The sequence below is a fragment of the Erithacus rubecula genome, assembly GCF_903797595.1.
Source record: "Erithacus rubecula genome assembly, chromosome: 3".
Classification (NCBI taxonomy): domain Eukaryota; kingdom Metazoa; phylum Chordata; class Aves; order Passeriformes; family Muscicapidae; genus Erithacus; species Erithacus rubecula.
In genome coordinates, this window is record NC_136689.1 from 144,643,332 (window position 1) to 144,663,882 (window position 20,551).

The 20,551-nt window shown below is 43.4% G+C and overlaps 1 protein-coding gene across 1 annotated transcript in view; it reads left to right on the top strand.

Annotated features, from left to right (window-relative positions):
- The first annotated feature begins 3,759 nt into the window (after window positions 1–3,759).
- NDRG1 (N-myc downstream regulated 1) overlaps window positions 3,760–20,551 on the top strand; it is a 38,135-nt gene continuing 21,343 nt past the window's right edge. The window contains exons 1-3 of the mRNA XM_079302191.1: window positions 3,760–4,564; window positions 16,685–16,763; window positions 19,372–19,407. Of these exons, the coding sequence (XP_079158317.1) occupies window positions 16,701–16,763; window positions 19,372–19,407 (99 nt within the window). The 5' untranslated portion in view covers window positions 3,760–4,564; window positions 16,685–16,700. The remainder of the gene's footprint in view (window positions 4,565–16,684; window positions 16,764–19,371; window positions 19,408–20,551) is intronic.

A 20,551-nucleotide genomic window follows, 5' to 3' on the forward strand; every position in this document is an offset into this window, starting at 1 on the left:
ATGCTTTTGCTGAAGGAGCTAAACCTGCCAAAAGTACTTTCCAAACTGGAAATAAGTACTTAAGTGGGGATATGAATAATACCAGGCAAATCTCTGACAAAGGCATGTGAATCTTCAGCCCCTGGTGTTATTTATTTATATTTTTAATTGAGGTTAATGCCCTTAGTTCAAAGCTGCATTGAATAATTTTTGGAAGGACAACCGATCTGAATGGCTGCATGTCAGCATCATCCAGTGATCTAAAGACAGCAACAAAAGGCTTTAGTAGAATAAAATTCCCAGTGGATGGGGTGTGGTATTTGATGGGTCACACAGGGAATTCTTTTAACATGAACCAGCAAACAGCAAGTATATTTTTCATAAAACATGTAGCTTAATCCAAAATTATCCCTCCTGTATTGTTGGTGAGGAGAAGGGAACACCCAGTTTCTTTTGCAGTGACTAATAATATTACCACTGCTTAAATGTAAACAGTGTGCAGAGATCTTTCTAAACAAACGCATAATATTTTTTTTGCAAAATGTAACACTGTGCTCCCACTTTATTTAACTCTTTTTTCTGTCTTTGTTGCTGCACCACAACCACCCAAATTTCCTGAATTAATGTTGGCATGGCAAGAAATTTAATGCCAAGGGATAGAGGAATAGTCTCATCATTAAAATCCGTTTCCATAGCATTGAAATTGATGGAATTGACACCCTTTGGTGGACTTTGGATCAGGTCTCTACTCTGGTAGTTCTTCATTTGCTCTACACTCTTTTCCCTGGAGCCTTGTTAGCATTGATTAGTTAATGGCTTTAAAGTGCTATTTAAATGCTGAAATATTTCAGGCAGACACTGGAACACATAGGCAGGTTTCTGCTCAGCACAGATGATTACTCTTTCACCAGCATGGAATTATGGTATTTCATTCTTTGGTTGTGTGGATACCTACAACAACCCAATTTAGTAAAATAAAATGAAACAGTAAATCAAGGATTTGTTTACTTTACTCTTAAATAACTTGAAGACCTCTGCTGTGATCTCAAGTGAAAGCACCAGCAGCACTGGAGAGGTTTCAGGCTCATTTGCACAGCCTGTTTGCTGGCAGGAGAATGGAGAGATCTGTGTCAGGGCAGCCACCCCTCCAGAGATGCTCTTCTCGAAAGGACAGGGCATGCCAGCTGCAGAGCTGGTTTATTAAACGAAATAATATTTACAGTAGAAGTACCCATTAGGGTTTCAGAGGGCCCACAGGGGTGGCAGCTTGCATTGTCTCCCCAGCACAGTGGTTCCTAAAGTACACACGTCTGTACACGTACAGCTCCTGCTACAGGAGCCACTCAGCTGCTGTGGGAATGCAGTGAGAGCAGAACTGCAGCCTGAAAACTCACTGAGGCTGTGTTGTTGCACTGTCAGCAGTGACACTGGAAAATTAAGCCTGGAAATTCCTGTTTTTCCAACCTGCCTTCTGTGCAGACTTTCAAACAGAGGGGAGTGATGTTCCCCAAGCTTTCAGCTGTGTTCATTTCTGGCACAGGTTGGAATTTGGATCTCTGAGTACAAACTTTATCAATTACATCTTCACACAGTAAAATACTTCCTGACTTGGATTTTTAGAATTACTTCATTTTCTCTAACAATACACCAATCTCTCAAAAGTGGCTGTAAATCACCATGTTATTCTCTGCCATAGCAAGGAAAATAGCTGGGAAGAGTGCATGAACTAGTGAAGGCTCTGGATGCACAGATTTCCAGGCTTTCCAAGCAAGTACTTCTTGGGACTTCTACCTGCCTGTCTTCAGCATTTTTGAAGGTCCAACACTGCATGTGATCTAAATAACAAACAAACTGCAAGGCCGAAGCAAAAGAAAACATTTCAGTTTTCCAGTCCATTCCAGACTCATGATTTGTTTTTTAACTGCAAAAGTCTGCATCTAGTGAACAGAGAATAGTTTGTTCCATCTGAATCTCTGAAGCTTTCAGCCCCTTCCCCAAAAAAGCAGCCAAGCACAGCACATTGAAAAACTGCTTGAGGATGGGCCAAATCATACAGTTCAGACACTGCCCCAGATCTGTTTTCTGAAAGACTGAAAGTTTTTGAGCTAGGATATTGTTTCATGATCAGATGAAGGAAGGATAAATCTGTTGGAAAATTAGTCAAGCCCATGTTCTCGTTCTAGCTAACATTTGCACTTGTTCCATAACTTTGGTACACTGAGCTAGACAGATCTTCCATAACAAACATAGCATGCCAGGGACCATAATTTTGAACATATGACTTCAAAATAGGCTCAGCTGCAAATTAAATTATTTGTGATGGTTTCATTGGTTTCCTGGCATCATAGTTTAAAATTATTATGAAAAAGATTAGGCCTTTTATCATTCAAAAACCAAAGCAAGCATATACAGAACAGTGCTCTCTTAGGATGACAAATACTCTCTTGTGTTGCTCAGAAATACTTTTCATCCTTGCAGACATTAACCACAGGGAAGAAAGCAAAACATTTTCTTTATTCTACACTTGGTAATACTTCAGAGTTATTGCTTCACAACATGATCTCCCATAATTGTGTGGTGAAAAAAGAACCAGACTTCCAGGGTTTTACTTCCAAAGGCAGCAGTTTCTGACTCAGGTGCAGAAGCTGACTTAGGAGGAGAGAAGCTAATATGCATTTGAACAGAGGCAAGCTTTTGTAGACTCGACTTAATAACCTTATTATATAGCTGAGAAAACAGAGGCTGAGAGTTTAACAGAGCTTCAGTTGGAGGAATTTCTGATTTCCTCTTCTCAAGGGGGAATGACAACATTTTGTGGATTTCATGTGTTTGGGTGACAGTAACACGCCATAAAAGTGAAGTTTGTTAAGTGAAACCACACACTTGGGGGAAGAGTGTTTTACAGAAAAGTCTCAGGAAAAGCAGCTCAGGCCGTGACAGTTTAACCCGCCTCTTGGCGGATGGCTACACACAGAACTGTGTATGCAGAGATACTCTCTGCTCAGCGGGCCAGGGCCTCTTTTTTGGAATAAACGATTAGCTGTGCTTCTTGCCAAAGGGCTGCTCACTGGGAAACTCACCCAGCACTTGCAGCACCCTCTGAACTTCACCAGAAATGTGCAAAGGCATTATTTCCCTCCTGCTACTGCAGTTCCTTCCTAGTGGTCATTTTAATCCGTGAGCACAAGGTTTTGCAACTCTGTAAACAGATTTTATATCTATATAGAAGTACGTCCGCAGGACTTTGACCACCTGTGCCAGGACCCCGCTGTCGCCACCCTCGGCTCAGCCTTTCCCAAACCTGCTGGCGGCCCTGGGCAAGCCCTGGCACACATTCCCTTCTCCTCGGAACCGCTGGAAGCGGCGCACCGGGGAAGCGGCCGCGGGTCCCCGCACCCGCTGCGCTCCAGCCCGCCCGGGAACGCGATCCCAGCGCCGAGCCGGGGCTCAGGAAGGGGACCCGTGTTCGCGGGTGGATATCGGGGCTCCCTGCTCGCACCAGGGTCCCGGCAGGGCCGGCACGGAGCTGTGACCGGCGGGGCGAGCGGGCGGAGCGCGGGGCGAGCGCGGCACCGCCCGAGGGCGGGGCACGGGCTATAAATGAACCGCGGCCGCAGCCGCGCTCCGAGCCAGGGCGGCGGTGCCGAGCGGGACTGCGGAGCGCGGCAGGTAAGGCGGCTCCGTCCATCCATGTATTTATCTATCCATCCATTCACCCATCTCCGCGACCCTCGCAGTCCTTGCATCCCGCTCCTCCCTTTTCTCTCCCCGTGGCTCCGCGCAGCGTTTTGCGGGTGGCTCTCGGCGGGGCAGCGCTCCCCGCTCCCTCCCGGGATCCGCCGCAGCGCTCCCGGGCAGCGCGGGATGGGATGGGATGGAGCGGGCTGGGCTGGAGGACAGCTGTGAAGCCAAGCACGTTCTTTCTCTACGGTGATCACTGGTGATCGCTCGTGTTTCTCTGCTCTCGCAGCTCTGTGCTGGGTTTGGGGCAGAGCTGTCCGCCCGGTTGTTTCAGTGAGGTTGTGTCATCGTGTGTCGCGACAGGCACAGCTCGCCTGCCACCCGTGCTCACAGGCGCTGCTGGGCTCGGAGCACTCGAGGGGAATGTTTGTGCTCTGGGCTTGATGGAATAAGGGATTTCACTTCTGCTGAGGAGGATATTTTGGTTAATGCTTTTCATCGTGGTTCAGTTTTCCTATGAAACACTTGCAAGGTGGCATTGCTCGCTGCATAATCCACTGCTTCACAAAGGCCACAGTGCTCTGTTTAGCACCCTCATACCCAGACAGAAGGATTTATCACCTACCTTATTTTGATAATTTTCTTTCTCTGGTTTAAATAGGAACTGTATTTTGAACCTAGAAAATTGTAATGACATGGAAGACAAAGACAACCTGAAGCTTTCTGTCCATGGTGTTTTGATTGTTTTGCTTTCTTCTGGCTTTTTATCGACTTTTTTTTTTTTTTTTTTTTTTTTTTTTGGTGAATGTGTATCTGTGAGTGTCAGAGATACACAGCTGCTGCAAAGCTCACTGAGGGCAAGCTGTGGAAATAACCTGTAAAGAGGAGCTGTCAAGTGCTCCAGGTAAACATGAGAAGTCTACCTTGCTGTTTTTAGCCTTGGCTGCTACAGGTATAATTTACATCCAAACTTCAGCCAGTGGTATTAAGCAGTGCACTTTGAACTTGACTCTGGGAACGTGTTTGGTGGTTGTTTTTTGTGTTTTGATTTTTTTGGTTTTGTTTGTTTTAGGTTTTTTTGTGGGGGCTTTTTTGTTTTGGTTTGTTTTTTGGTATTTTTGTTAGGGGTTTTCTTGTGTGGATTTTTTTGTAGTTTGTTTTAATTTTCTGGTCTTTTAACCAGAGTCTAATGCAGTTTGACATAGAATGACTGTGTTTTTATCACAAGTACTTGTGTAAACAGCAGGCAGCTAATACTGTATGGTGTTCTGTGCACAGCAAGAATTTAATGACTTTGGATGAAATGCTGAAGTTTGGAGTAGAGGCAGCACAAACAGTGATTCTTAAAGGCTTGTACAGTTCCCAGGGTACTAATGAGTCCCAGGCCCTCAAAGAAGAGTAACTCATTAATGTGTTCAGGAGGAGCTGGTGTTTGTTTAGATATGGAAAACACAGATGCAGTGAAAGCAGGTTTTAATGTAGTAATGATAGAATCTTTGGAGTTTGGTTTTCATACCTAGTATTTTTTCAGTGAAAATTGAACAGATGCCACAGCATAATGGTTTGGGGAACTGGAGTCCTCAGCTTCTGAATCTGAGCTCCTAGTGAAGCAGATAAGTGAATGAGTTTGATTTCAACTTTGAAAACTTTGCACAGGAATTCCTACAGTTGCTGAACTGAGAGATCATAGAATGTTTTGTTGAAAGATAAACTAGTTCAGCTCCCATGCCATGGACAAGGACACCTTCCACTAGACCAGGCTGCTCACAGCCCCATCCAGCCTGGCCTTGTGCACTTTCAGAGATGAAACCTCCACAGCTTCTCTGGATGACCTGTTCCAGTGCCTCAGCACTCTCACAGTGAAGAATTTCTTCCCAATATCTAGTTAAATGGATAAACCTTGGTTCAGTTTAAAGCCATTCCCCCTTGTCCTGTCATGGCATGCTGCTGTAAAAAGATGAGCTCTTCCCCTGAGAATGGGCACTGAAAGGTGACTGACCTTGAACCAGGCTGGGAAGGGTCTAGACAAACCAGGGATTTCATTTCTTTCCCTTAAGAAAGAAGGGTTTGTGTACTTATTTCCTGCATTCATTAGCCTCTTTACCAAGCTGACAGCAAGATAGAGTTGTCAAAGCATCAGGTGTCCACAGAATTAGGCAACAGCCAAAGAAGTGTCACTCTCTGCTGAGGGAGGGCTGCCACATGCACTGCCTGCCTCTGGGAACCAGCACCTGGGATGCCAGAACACAAGCTCTTAAGGTTTGCAGTTTGTGCCTTCCACAATGGCTTTTTTTAAATTCTTGACAAAATAAAAGGAACATTAAAACTGTGACAGACCATCTGGGTAGATGCATGAATGCTCAGTAAACCAGAGGATCCCCCTATTGTCTTTGCTCCAGTGGGAGGAACTCTGCTCTTTGGATATTTCTTTTTGGACTGTGACAACTACATGGGGAGATTACAGGGCACCTTTTGGAACGCTTTGCTAAGGGAACCTGATCCTTAGAGGTAGTTAAGGCAATTAAGTAATTTACCCTTGTATTTCAGGTGAGATTAGCAGTGAAGTGTTGGGAGAAAAAGTCTTTTATTCAGATTTTTAAGCCTAAGTGATTAATTTCTTTGACTGAGATGCAACATAAATCTTCTCATGAGCAGCTTAAGAGATTTTGACAAACTTCTAGCTTCCCACAGAAAATGTTTTTTCACTTAACCTCCTTAGAGCACAAAACATATATGTAATGAGACATTTCCTGCTTTTATTGTCCTAAAATAGACAAAAAGTAAAATAAAAGATACAGAAGGAGTGAAGCTGGCTTGAAGCTCTTCAGAATGGACATGAGCAGAAACAGCGAAACTCTCAAAAATAACACAAATTCTAATTGTGGTGGATCAGCAATGTTTGCATCATGTGCACAGCTGGCAGCTTAAGGCAGCAGAAGCCTGTTTGCTGTCAGGGAGAGCAGAGCCTGGGGAAGCAGTGGCCTGGGTCAGTTCAGACACAGCAATACTCAACAGCAGTGACTTTCTCTAACTGCTCTGGTTCCACCACTTGAAAGGAAAACCTTCCAAAATACAGGAAATGCAACTGCTTAGCATTAACAAGGATGAGATACTGGTTCTAGAGATGAAGCAAGACTTCCAGATGACTTTTTGGATCTAACTTTCATGTTTAGTCACAGCACTTAGAAATACAGAAGTATAGAAGGTGCCAGTTTTTCCTGTCACTGTTTCATTAAAAAGATCACACTGCACTTACAGACTGCCCTTGACTTCAGCTTTAGGTGTGAATTTGAATTTTTACCTAAGCAGGATGGTGCTGTCCCTGAAGCTGCCTCGTGGAGAATTTCCCTGGACAGTTAGGTGGGGGCTGATACCCACTTTCAGCAGCTCATCATAAAGGGTTGGAAGGGACCTTAAAAACCCTCTAGTTTCAACTCCCCTGCCTTGGGCAGGGATGCCACCCACTAGATCAGGTGGCTCAGGTCCAGAGCAGCAGTTACCCCTCTGCCCTCTGTCAAAACCTTTGTCCCAAAAGTTCCCAGTAAATTACTTGCTACTGTGGAAACTTGGGGGCAATATTCTGCAACTGTTTCAAAGACTGAGTTAGGCAAACCCATTTTCAGGTTCAGTGGTGTGTGTGTTCCCATGGATGACTAAAATCTGGGTTAGACATCTTGGAAATCAATGTCTGTGAATATAATGGCTATTGAACTTGGTGTTTGCATCCAATGGTGGAGCTTTTTTCCCCATCTGTGTCACTTCCAGAGCCCTGGGTGACTTCAGTGAGGGACAGCCAGTGGGAGGTAATCCCTGCTGTTAATTTCCTTTGGCTGTGGTTTTTAAGCACAGTAAGGAGCCATGCAGAGCTTTTCCTGAATATGTGTTCATGTATCATTGAAGTGTTATGACATAATAAAACCCAGTACTGCTAGTCCATGTGAATTAATATCATTATTTGGCATTTAATCCAGAACAGCAAGTGTGGAGTACTGAAAAAAAGTAAAGCCTGAAATTGTCCAAGTGTCAAACTTGAGTGTGCAAGCCCCTATGCTGGATGATGAGGATGATGAGTTTAGTTTTATTTTGTCTCAGGGCTGCTGCAGGTTCAGTCCCATTTTTGTTTCCAGTGGCTCAGGAGTGTTGCCCTTGGATAACGGCCAGAAGTTTGTCCTCAGAGGGGGTGCTGTCCATGCAGAGGTGCTTGCTGCTGCACAGCTGGGCTGCCTGTGCTGAGGAGATTTCCACAGCTGTATCTCTTTGTACTAAGCAGGATGTGTGTCAGTTTTGCTGTTCTTATTTTGTGTGGCTGATCACGCTTCCTATGTTTCTTTGGGTTTGGGGCTACTTCCTTTCAGTTAGTTGTCAAAATTTTAATATATCTTTTTTGTCTGACAAGTTGTATTTTTTTTTTTTCTATTGGAAGCTGCAAGTTAGTCAATATAGATCTTCCTTTTCAAGACCTGTTTTTAAAACTGGGTATTCACTACTTTTCCAAGCCATGACTGGCTGCTTCCTGCCTGACCTAAGTATAGCTTCAAAAGTATAGTTTTTTCAGCTTATTTTCTACCATGGATGTGCAGGGCCAGTCTGCTACACTTGCACAGATGATGCAGAAATTAGTGGAAACACCAAACATTAAGACTTAGTGCAGCATGAAAACCCAACTCACTGTGAAACAAAACTTTCCATTTGTTTTCAGTCATTCCTTGTGTTTGGTTTTGGGGTTGGTTTTTTTTTGTGTGTGTGTGTGGTTTTTCTGTCATTGCCATTTCACCACTCTTGCAACCTGACTTTAGGAAATTCTGAATTTCAGGAACCACTAACTAATAGGGATCTTATAATGCCCTCATGAAGCCTCTGTAGGTGGAGGCAATGGTATTCATAATAAAAGAAGTGGTAATATCTGGTAGTGTGTTTCCTGGCAGGCATAAGCTGTAATGGAAAAGCAATCAGCAAAGTAGGATGTAACTTCTAAATGAACTTATTGGTGAACACAGTAAACAGACATCCAGATGGGAAGTGCACTGTTAAAGGAAGGAAGAATTGCTCTTGCTGTGGGTTTTTGGGTTGCTTCCTTCAGGAAGCTTCTGTGCACCTTGTCAAACTAATGATGTAATTTTCCTGCTGCCATGGAGTGCTCTAAACATGCTTTGCATGTGCTGTAACATATCCCTGCTAAATTTTAAGATTTATTTTTATCCTTGGACAAAGTTGTGGCATTTTGGGCTAGGGGACTAATTATGCAACAGAAGCACTGCAGAATTTTATGATGACCTTTTATATTTTCTTTCCTAGATGATGCAGTTTAAGACCATCACATTTTTTTCCCATGTGAAGCATTATGAATTTTATGAATTTTTACATAAAATCCCAATCCTATATAAAAGCTTGGACATGTATAACTCCAACCTCTCTTGTAAACGGCCTGGAAAGTGATAACAAAGTTCTCTGACTGTGATAGGCACTAACCTGGAGTGTAGATGGGTAAGGCTTTGAGAAAAGTCAGCTGAGGATGGTGCATTGCCTTTTGGCCACTTTGAAGGATTTTGAAAGAGCTTGTTTTGAGAAGCAAGGAGTATTTTGGTACTGGATGGTGCTGATTTATACCCTCCCTCACCAGTGCCACCTGTTGTGGTACAGGCTGTGTGCTCAGCTCTTGGGAAAATCATGTTGAATATTTGGGAGCTGATGCTTGCAGGTGGTGAAAGGCTTTTGCCCAGATGTAGTTCCAAGTAATTCAGCTTGTGAAAATACTTAAATTTGAATAATTTTATAAAGGGACTTGCTTGGGGAGAATAAAAGATGTGTCTTAACACAATGGCCATTTGTGCAGAGTTAGAATTCAGATTAAGCTCTAGAAGGCTAAAGTTCATCCTAGAAAAAGGAACTGACCTTGCCTGGGAACAGAATAATATCCATAAATTATACTTTTCTCCTCAACAAACAAGAAAAAATCCTCATGCACTCATCATGGAAAACTTCAGCCCAGACATTTTGGCAGGGGTTGGAAAGAGAACTTGTAATAGCAGTGACCAAGCAATTTTAATAGATGGTAGAACAAGTCATCTATGTACTCAGAAGCTGCAACCTGTATAGTACAACCCTATGAATAAATGTAAATTAAGAAACATCATCAACCTTAGCTGTGATGTTTTGTAACTTAAGTCCTCATCCTTGCAACATCATTGTGAAAATGCAAAACATATAAAAATAATCCAGTATATTCTTGCAAGGATGCAACCTAGAGAGCCAGACAGCATTCCTTATCTCTGAGTACACTGTGAGCCTCTCCCTTCTGGAATAATCTCAGCGTGTTTTTGCCTCTAACTTTGACAGAGCCACCCACTTGTTGAGGCAGCTGCAGCTGGGCAGCAGCTCTGAGCTATTAAAGCATGGCAGATTGAGAATAGGAGGGGGCAGGGAGCATGTCCTGACACTGCTGGGCTGCAGGAACAATGGCTTTTTTCTTGTCTGTTTAGACCATGATCTTTGTGGCAGAAACTGCCTCTTCCATGTTGTGAAATACTCAATCCATCTCTGCCCCCTCCTAACATCTGTTATCTCCTCTGCCCCCCAAAGCCCAGCCCAGCCCCCCAGTGCAGAGCAGGTGTCAGTCCTGTATCAGTGCATCCCCTTTAATCTTGGTTCCAGAGCTTTGTGTGCCCAGGGGAAGGAGCAGGGGATGGCTGCTGGGGCAGTGGATGGAGACAGGTTGGCTGGGGGAGTGGGTGAAGGAAACAAAGCCTGGGAAAGCAGCTGATTGCTGTGCATCCTTTCCACCCTCCAGTGCTGCCACCCATGGCCTGGGGCCCTTTAAAGCTAAAGCACAACACTGGCACCAGTGTGAATGGGCAAATCTGTTTTTTAAAGATCATCTGGTTCCAGCCCTTTTTCCACTAGACCAAAGCTCAAAGCCCCATCCAGCCTGTCCTGAACACACTTACTCTGCATTATCAGTCACAACCACTTGGCACAGGGGTATCAGCTGGGGCAGTTTCAGGTGCCAGATGCTAGAGAAGCATGAAATTGTGAGAACTGCATTAGTGTTTGTAATCTATCCCTCACAGAACTGTGGTGTTACAGTGTAGGTAGTACTAGGGGTCGCTACAATAGGAAAAAGCCCTAAGGCATTGAAATATTTCAATTTCCCTGCCAGCTAGGAAGAGATAGCTGGTGATTATATTGGGAGGGGGTACACAGCAGGGGTGCCCAGCAAAGCAGGCAGTGGGGACAGCAGGCACATCCTTTGGCCAGCTCACCAGCCCTTCCCACAGCCAGCTTCTGCTCCTGTGGAACATGGGAGCAACTCAAGCTTTCTAAGGAACATTCCTCATCCCACAGAGAGAGGGTTGTGCAAGCTGGATTGCAACAGTTCCTTGCTCAACATCAGTAGGGTGGGCAGAGGGGCTGCCTCCAGCTCCCTGTGTGTTGGTGCTGCCATCCCTGAGCACTGCCAGGGTGGTTCCTGTGCGTGGGCAGTGACCAGCCCTGGCCTGAGCTGCCAGCTTCAGGCTCTGTGACCTGGAGTGGGCACAGCTGGGCTCTGGGGCCAGTGGCAGGAGTGAAAACCAGCCAGGGAGGAGGGCTGAGCAGAGCCTGGAGATCTCCCCCCTGTCTGGGAGAGGTGCCAGCTGTGCAGTGGGGCTGGGGGTGATGCTGTGCCCCCCAGCTGTGCCCTGTGCTGGCTCTGTCCCTGCAGCTGTCTCCCTGTGCCTTCACACAGCTGTCACTTGGCACAGGGCTCGAGTTCTTGGCTGAAGGGTTTTGGTTTCCTAATCAGATTGATTAGCACATAGCATAAGTGTAAACTTGAAAATGGTTAAAAACTTAAGGCTCCTCTTGGTTTTGGGCTTGGGAAAAAAAAAAATCACTGTTATGCTCCATTATCCTCCTAACAACCCACATTTGGTTTTCTTTTCTTGGATACCAGCTCTCATTTTCAACTAGAGCCTTCATGAAAACATGCTGGTGGAGCAACTCACAAAGAGGGTTGAAGGAAAATAAAAGTAAAAAGGTTAGAAGAAACTAATGAAATTGAGTATCAGCAATGTGCTGTGCTTGAACAGGGCTGGGTGACAGCAGCTCCCAGGATATCTATCAACTGGAGACCAGCAGGCAGCACAACTGTTTCAATTCCCTGATAATATTTGATTTGCTTTGATTCCTGACCTTTTCTCACATGAAACTTCAGGCTGCTTAAGGGTTCTGCTTTCCTTTGTCTCAGGTTATTAACTTTTAGTTGCAAATTGAGATAATGTGTAACCAGAGGCTAAGGAAAGCTGGAGAGTCCCAGGTAGTTCAGTGTCTTCAACTTTTGACACTTCCTGCTCAAACTGTTTATTCAGATCCTACTTAACTGTCAGAAGTAATTTGCCTTTTTTAAGGGGGAGGATCTGCTGTAAAACCTCTTTCATAATTTATTGTGTGGAACAATGTCAGAGAAAAGCAGTAACTGTACACAAAGGACCTCGTGATACCAATGCCTGTAACAAAGAGTAGTTTAAACAGGGCAGAGTGGGGGCAGATGCTTATGCATGAACTGTTTGGATGATTGCAAATGAATCATTTGGTTCACAAACAGGAAGATTAAATTTGTCAACTTTGTTAGAAAATACCTGAGATGTAAACTGCACTTAGAGATGCATAATGGCCCATAACCTCACATGGGTGCTATGAACTGTCTTGTCTTGATGTCCACTTATCTCTGTTTAGTCTCTGCTTAGTGGAGATGAGTTTTTTTTCAAGCTTCCCTCCAGTTTGCAGTAATCATGTTTATGTTAGGCCAGTCAGACAAGTTTACAGCATTTACTGTTAATGACTGGAAGATGTCTAATTGACTGTGGGAGGCTCAAAAGCTGTTTGAGCATTGCAGTAACTTTCCTTCATTGTTAGAGGCCTGAGATGCTTGTTTTGTTTTGGGGTTTTTTAATGTGGATATTTGCCAATCAACTTTTTCAGAGCTTTTGAGACATTTTTAACTCTCTCCATCCTTGTCTCATCCTTGCATAATTGTTCTGGGAGCTGCTACAGGTGCACAAACCTCTGCCACCCCTGTCCTTCCTATCTCCTTTGGTGACAGTGCTGAAGACACCTGCAGCTCTCAAGGGATAAAGTGCAGAGTGATGTGACTGGCTTGGAAACACTTTTCACCTGTGGTCCTGGGGTACAAGTTTTACATGGTCCCTCCCTCTCCACAGAGAACAACACCAGCTCTTGGGAGCTGGGGCCTCAGTGCCCACAACTGTTTCCCTATTTGCCATTAGATGTCATGAGTATTTAATCCCACATGCAAAATGATTGCTGTCCCTCCTGCCTGCTCAGCCTGCAGAGATGAAAATGCCATCAAGATGCCCTGGTTACCCTTCTGCATATCAGTACTCAAAAGGACAATCTCTGCTGCCCTGTTTAAACAATTTTGAGGAAATTGCCTATATGAAATGCTCAGGCAGGAGCCTTTTGCTGCTCTTTGTTTTCTGTGATAGCACATAAATAAAAAACAGTTGGGTGTGAGGACAGAGAAATCCTGTAGAGCTGGTAGCAGTGCCCCAAGCCCTTTATGGCTGTGAAACCATTGTGCTTGATTATGAACCCCATGGCACAAGCTTGGACAGCCCTGCATGTGCCTTCAGAAATAGGAAGTTTGAAATGGGGCTCTTGGAACTTGTTTTCCTTCTGTGCTGGAAAGAAATTTGGTCATACACGTGCACATTACCAGATGTTTGGAATTTATGATTGCAGCATTGCTGGGGTCTGAGGATGGCCTGGTGGGAGCATTCTTAGCCTCTGATGGGATCTGTTATGCAAAGCCAGGCTTCACATTTATCCTGCACCTCTTGCTACCAAAACAAGGCTGCAGCAATCATTGTCCCTCCATCAATGATACAGAGGGAGAGGTGATTTATTCTGAAATTTTGATATCAAAATGATCAGGCTCCTGGTAGAGATTCCTGTGCTACTAGACTTGGTTATGACAGGTGCTGCAGTGGGATTGGACTGGAAGGGGTACAGAAAAGCCTCTGAATGAAATCAGCACAGTATTGCACAGATGACTTCACCCTTCCCCACACCTTCCTTGTTTCATTGAGTCCAATGCCTTTCCTACTACTTGGCAAAGGCAGATCAGTTTTAAAGCATTTTGCCACCTCAGAAATGTCTTAAGTATTTAGTTTTCTCTCAAAGTATAATTATTTTTAAACCATTGAGCAGCAATTGAAACAGGTATCTGGGTATAGGGTGGTGTGGCCACTGGGTGGAAATGGCTTGTCCTGGAGAGGAGAACTTGGGACCTCTCAGCAGGCTGAACTGGCCAAGCAGAGTGAAAAAAAAAGTTGTTTTTCTCCAAGTTGGCAACTTTACACTACTGCTTGCAGATATAAATGAACTTTGTCTTTGGAAGGCATCTATGAGGCAAGTGCTTTGAAATGTGTATAAAGGGATGCTTGTATGGTTATCTGTTTAGGAGAGTTATGCAGATACATTAGCTTTGAGCTGCCCTGTCACATCACAGAGGGCAGCACAAAGCACCTATTTAGAAAGTATAAAATTTGTGCTGAACAAGGGTGGTACAAAACCACTTCCCCATCTTTCTCCTTGGAAAATAAGATGTTTTTTGCAGTGCTGTCAGATAGCAGGGCTTTGTTTGGCAGCTCTTCTGAACAAGCAGCGCGTTGTTATCCTGCCTTAACGCAAGGTTGCCGCTTGGTGGGAATGTTCCAGGTATTCCTGGTGCACAGAAGGAAAACCCAGAGCTTGGCAAGGTCTGATCTGAAAGCACTGTGGCTCCATGATGTGGTATCTTTCCAAAAGTGTGAACTTGAAGGTGTGGCTTTTGTTCAGCAGACTCGGTGGCAGTCGTGCAATCTGCTGGTCAGCACTTCCTAAAGCGGCTCTTTCGGAAACACAGAGCAACAACTTTGAACTATTGTGAAAACAGGATTGTTTTTAAGGCTATAAAAAGCATCCATCTTGTTCTTTTTTGGCACAGTTTTTTCACTCATTTGTAGTCAATGCTCTGAGTCCCTGAAAATCTGAAAGTACCCCATGTAAACATCTCTATTCCACAAACAGTGGCTGTGGCTTTGTTCCCTGAGCCACTTCTTACTGGAAAACTACAGGAGATCTGGCTTCTTGCTGTCCTCACCTATGGGCAAACCATAGAACTTCTTACCCTATTGCAGAATTAGGTGCAATATTAAGGTATTTGTCTTAACAGAGCTTGCTGAATTAAATAAAAACAAAACTCTTAGTTGCAATTGCATATGGACATTTCAACCTCCAAATATTTCAACAGCATTTATTTTTCCTCTCTGCCATGCCCAATGTTTCACTGAATTAGAGTCACTTGAGTCCCCTGACTATTTAAATACCTCTGATGTCATCTGGTAAAACTGAAGTACAAAGTACTGGCAGTGATGTTAATTTTGGTCCTCTCTTCATGCCTCAACTGGGTGGTGTAAAATACTAATGAAAAATTTCTCTAAACTTAAAATCCACAGTCTAATTTTCACCAAGAATCTCCCCAGTTGCAAGAAGAGGTCCTAAAATCCAAAGCTATTTGAATGTGAATGGACATCCTGTTTTTCCAGCATTAACTCTTCTAGTCTGATTGTATCCCTTTGTAGCTTTCTGCAGCATCCAGCTGTCCTGCAAACTGTCACCTGAGCATCTTTGCCCAGGGACAATGCATTGAGTTAACCCATGGGGCAGAGTGAAAATAATGCTGCTGCCACTGCCTGGATGCTCCTGGGGCTCCACAGCCCTTCCTGAGCCATCAGGTCATTTATGTAGACAGCATGATGGGCTTAAATCAGATTTAAGTCAGACAGGGTAATCATGCTTTAAAGAATCGATGTTTATTTTGTTCTGTAGTTCTATGCTTATCTTCAGAAAATAATTAAAATGTGTTCAGTTATATTTAATCAATAATTCCAAAATATGTTTCATGCTTTTGCCTTGCTTTGGGTACACTTACTGAGACCTAAAATTCTAAAACTTTCTTAAAATTAAATATTTATTTTGTTTCAAAATTTTGTGCATGGACAAAACTGGAAATTTATTAATGATGATCAAACCCCACATGATATGCATTTCTCCAGCAGGCTAAAGGATATGTAATAAAAAGACTTCTGTGTTTGTTGCTGCAGCAGTTCTAGGATCTCTTTTGAAAACTGTTTTTAGTCATTCATTAGATCTTGACAGAGAACAGCCCTCTGACTCTGGTACCTTATCTTCTCAAGGCAATGGGAAGATGCTGTTCTCAGCTCCCAGTGTGGACCAGTGCAAAAGGTGCTCTGCACCTGAGCTGTGACCTGTGACTCTTTGCCTTGGCAAACCTCTCCTAGGCTTTGCTGTGTCTGTTCCCAGTTAAGTTTCCTGCAGCTGAGGGCTGGACATCACAAAGCCAGTCCTGTCCAAGAGCAGGATACAGCAGTCTTGTTCCTTCCTTTGACAGTTTTGAAAATAGCATTGCATGAACCTTGTTGGTGTCCACTTAAAGCAGTATCTGATATTTATCTGTCCTGAAGAATGGAGCACATCAATGTGAAGATCAAGTGTCCAGTTTGATTTCTCACTTAAAAGTCTGGGGGGTAGTGAGGGAGCCTTGTATGCACTGGAAACAAAAAAAAGAAAAAAAGGTTTTCAGAAACAACTGTTCAAGGCAATTTCAGTAGGTAGTTGTGTAGATCTGGCTATGCTTTCTTTCACCCATGGGATGAGAGTTTCCATAGTTCTCTCTGTTGTCCCTGCCCTGTTTCCTTCAGCATTCCCTGCTTTGAAGCTGCCAAACTTCTGTTTGATCTTGCAGCCTTAATATTTCTTTAATCTCATATTGTGCAGGAGTGTGTATATATAAATAAACCAGGGAGGCATTTTACAAGAGATTTATAACCTTCTTGCAGAGGTCTTTTAAACTATAACCTGAAAGAGTGTGTCATTGTGGGGGCTGGGTGGAGCAGGATCTTTACTTGTTCCTGTATTTAGTCTTTGATGCAAGCTGAGAACAAATCTCTTTTCCTCTTTGCAGATATCAGCTACTGACCATGTCAACAGAGTTCCAGGATGCTCACCTTGCAGAGGTGAAGCCTCTGGTGGAGAAGGAGGAGGTAATTATTTTAAAGCTTTTTAGGAATTATGTGTTTTCTGTCAGCACTGCTTTTGGAGCTGCACATGTGTTCTTAGATTATTTTGAATGTATTGTATGGAAGAAGAAAAGAAAAACTGGAGATGGAATAAGAATTGTTAATTTTTTTTTTAATAATGCAAAACTGACCCTAATTATTTGCTCATTTGGTTTTGTTCTTTTAATATGATGGTGACATTTTTTTTTAATAATGGCAACTCTTTAGCTGGACCAAATTATGCCAATTGGGCAATCTCATGTACATGCTTCTATAGGTACACACTTCTCAATGTAAAGACAGACTTTGCTCTGTCAGCTGCCTCTCACAGAGAGCCTCCACATTTCCTTTGGGCACAGCTGGGTCCAGAGGCAGGGCTGAGCCCCTTCTTGTCCTCTCTGAGTGCACTGAGCCATGAGTTTGATCCAGCTGGGTGTGTACAGCCCACAGCCTCTTGCTGGAGTTGCAGCACAGAAACAGCCTAGGTTTTTTAAAAATCTTGTTATACTGCTTTCCACTTTTTATTTGACTTAAAAACAACAACACAAAACAACCTGTCAACAGCATCTGGATTCAGTGGCTATCTGACTCTTCAGTGGTAGCCATACTCTGTCCTTTGGTATGTTTGTGGCAAAAAATTCACTGTAATATGTAAAGAAACATCTCAACATTTTCTTGAAACAAAACTAGGATTTTTCTCCTGTTCTCAATGACATTTTTTCTTGACAATTATGTATATAAATATGCTGGGTTTTTTCTGGTCTTATACACTAGAATGCATTTCTCTATCTGCTACTTTCTATTTTATTCCCTCCCTCTTTTATGTAAACATTTCAGAAAATAATTTCCACTCGTGACTCCAGTGAAATGCCTAGAGAAACTTCAAACACAGCTCCTTTGCCAAGGACATTGTATGAAAGCAGAGCTTGTTTGGATACCACTGAATGCAGCACTCAAACTTTTCAGAAACTAAGCCCCTTTTTTAATGCCCATATTGTTCAGAACTACCAAAGCAAAGGAGATTCTAAGCAGAAGTCCTATTGGTACTGAAAAATCTTTCCTTCAAAGTTAAAAAATATCTTAAAATACTAATTAACTTCCTGGATTTCAGTAGCACATAGGTCAAAAGTTGGAATCTTGACAGTGAGTCCTATATGCTTTTGTTCATGATGTTACCTTAAATTTTGTCTGCATGGGGAAAACTAGGAGTTTGGTTTCCTCTGTGACCATTTTAACATAGATTAAGGATGTTAATGTATTTTGAGAGAGTGGAAAATGTTGCCCTGAGGGATGCTCAGCACATACTGAGATGAGCAGTGGAGCTGGTTTTGAGTGGGTTATTGGGTGAGGCTCTCTGGAATTGTGTCCTGGCTTGCTGTGCTTGGATTTCTTCTGCTACAGCCAAGGCTTTGTTCCTGAGTAGTGGTCACCCTTGTTTCATATGCTGTTGGTTCAGATGCCAAATGCACTTATTCCTTTCAGCTCTGGGTCCCACTGGAACAACAGTGGCTGAAATGCTGTGTTTGAAAGGTCATGAGACCAACAATACAGTAAGAGTAGTTGCACAATTGCACAGCATAGCTAAGGCTTTGCAAAATTATTTCTGCTCAATTAGATCTTAGGTAGTTGTTTGCATGTCCAAGACTGTGCCTAATTGCCTAAAAGTCACAGCTGTGAGAATTATGGGTTGTATTGCAATGCTTTGAGGGTCCCCTAAGAAGCAGCTATGGTGCTTCTGACATCTGTCCTTAATTTACCTGGGCTCCTGAGGCTGAGTGACCTCCTTGCCAGGATTCTAAGCTTCCCTTTCCATCTCAATATTATTTTTCAAGCTTTGGCCTCTTTTGTACTTTCCAGTGTAAAGTGTTTGCTTGGCTGCTCTTCCCTCTGTTTTCAGGACTGCAGTGGAAATAAGATTTGACTTTTCTCCCTTAAAAAAAGGAGGTAACTATAAGATATTTCCTCCCTTGAAGCTGTAAGCCTTGTAGGCTGTTGGAGGTGGGGAGGTTGTCACCTAACTCCTTTCCTGGCGGAGACTCTTGGCAGGTGCAGGAGATTCAGTAGCACCTATGGCAGGTCACAGGTTGGAATGGACCTCTCTGTGTTCAGCCAGCCTCCCAAACACTGAAAACACTAATTTTGGCCAGAATAAGACCCTTCCCACCTTCCACATCCTGTAACCAAGTCCCAATAATGACTGCTTAACTGAGTTGCAAGTGTTCAGTGCATTCTTGAACAGAGAATTCCCATCCTAGGCAGGCTGAGGCTGTCCCATGGACACAATAAGTGATGCAGAAAGTTCAGTTTTCCTGTGCCTTATGACTGTATTGCTCAGAGATTTAACAATAACTGGGGATGCACCAGCTTTTGTCCTTCATTCTGCTGGTCTGTAATCTAGTATTTTACTGCTTTCATTTCTCCATGAAGATTAGTGGGTTTAAAAGCTGTTGGGGGAATTTTTGCTCTCATCAGAAGAGCTTCCATTGAATGGAGAGAGCTCTCAGTTGCAGAACTGGGGGGCTAGAACACATATCCAAGCATAGATTTCCATAGCTGCAAGTTATTCCATTAATGCTTTCAAATCTCTTCACAGGCCATCACTCGCCTCCTTCCAGATTTCGATGTTCAGGCAAGTAAAGCTATTATTCTTTTTTTTTTTTTTTTCTTCTCTTTTTCTTTTTGCTTGAGGGGAGATTGAACTGACATTTGAGAAAACAGCAAGATGTGACCAGAGGGACTGCCTGCTTGCCAGGAATGCTGTTACTGTGGGAGAGGGTCTGAATGGGGCTGTGCTGTAGCCATGGGAAGGGGACCACAGGGGGCCTTTTCAGACTGGACCTGAGAAAGTTTCAGTCAAAGGGGGTGGCTGGTTTGCAAGCAGTTCTATTCTTGCTAAGAGAATGAGAATCTTCAGCAGTGGTAGTGAAAACAATATATTCCCCTCCCACATGGACACACACTTTTCCCAGTTAATTTGCTTCATTAGCAGTGTGCATGCACTTCCTCAGAGGAAATGTTCCTCTGGATGCATCCCATTATGCTGTTGAAGTTTTCCAAAATATTCCTGAAGCCTGTGGGGTGGTGGAAGGTGGTAAACAATCAGTATTGTCAGTAATAGGAGTGATGGTATTTCTATATTTTTGTTTAGACACAGAATATATGAGTTCATAGCACACCAGTAGGTCACTTGGTGGCCCTCCACTTTCCCTGGGTGTCATGCTTTTCAGAGGTGACTTGGTCATTCTCCTGGCTCCCATTATTTTATTGCTGTTTGGGCTTTTGACTGAAGTTGGTCCTTGCTGGTTCTTAGCTGGGACTGAGGGATTGCATGGCTGCAGGAGCCAGGCTGGATGGAATTGGGATGGAGATCAGGAAGGTGCACCTGCCTTGATGAGCAGTGGGAGAGGCTTTCCCACTGCTGAGGACAAGGATTATGTACTGGGAAAAGAGCCTCTGGGTGTCTCACTTTTATCAAAGTGTGTAGAAATGGAAGCAGATTGTGCAGAACTAAGGAAAGTGATTAAATTGTTCTGGTCTCTGTTCTTGAAGGAAATAAAACCCTTCTCCACTTTACTGCATATTTATTAGCACCTGTTTGTATATTTTTATTCAATGTTGTGCCAGTTGCTTAAAAAATCCAGCACAAATTCAAGTCTTTTCCTTGGAAACCAAGTGAGGCAGTATCTTGGATGTTTTTTTCTCATCTTTCAGTGGTACTTTATCCTATAGCAAATCTGTAGTTTACACTAATCCTGCATCTTCCCCCTCATTTT